The 572-nt window shown below is 40.7% G+C and overlaps 1 protein-coding gene across 1 annotated transcript; it reads right to left on the bottom strand.

Annotated features, from left to right (window-relative positions):
- On the bottom strand, nucleotides 1-572 carry VICG_02231 (uncharacterized protein; the record flags this gene model as incomplete). The annotated part of the gene is made up of 1 exon (XM_007605613.1): nucleotides 1-572. A coding segment is annotated over one exon (572 nt), but the record flags the coding sequence as incomplete, so codon positions are not given.

Genomic DNA, 572 nt, shown 5'->3' with positions numbered 1-572 from the left:
AAAAATGCTTTCATATTGAGATTACTGGGATTTATTGCTAGTGCCTTCTTGAAATACGCCTCTGCTGCCGCCCGCTTTGATGTCTCACTATATGCAACTCCCAGTCCAAAGTTGGCTTTGTCGTTATTTTCCAGCATGCAAAGTGAAGACTTAAAGTAGTTCTGTGCCTCCAAATACTGGCTTCTGATGTTGAACTCAAATCCTAAGAGCGAATATGCAAAGGGGTTTTCCAGAATGCTGAGGCTCTTCATAAGACACGTGGTACTTTCCTTGGGCATCCCATTTAGCGAGTAGTAATTTCCTATAACAGACCAAGTAATGTAATGATTTGGTGCTGTGGATATTAAATCCTTTGCAAGCAATCCTAAAAGGTTTGTATCCTTGTTGATCCACAGCGACGTAGAGTAAACGTCCATTTCTAGAACAAAGCTAGGGTCTTTTTCTCTTAGAAATTCAAAAACTTGCAAGCCCACCTTCGACGATGCCAATCTGCAATACATCGAAGCCATTTTTGAAAGAAAATACGATCCTATGCCTGGCGTGCTTGAGAAGTAGAATTTTGCTTTAGGAAA

This window comes from Vittaforma corneae (genome assembly GCF_000231115.1).
Source record: "Vittaforma corneae ATCC 50505 unplaced genomic scaffold supercont1.191, whole genome shotgun sequence".
In the NCBI taxonomy this organism is placed as follows: domain Eukaryota; kingdom Fungi; phylum Microsporidia; family Nosematidae; genus Vittaforma; species Vittaforma corneae.
The sequence above is the reverse complement of the archived record's forward strand: the minus strand, read 5'-3'. Positions and strand labels throughout refer to the sequence as shown.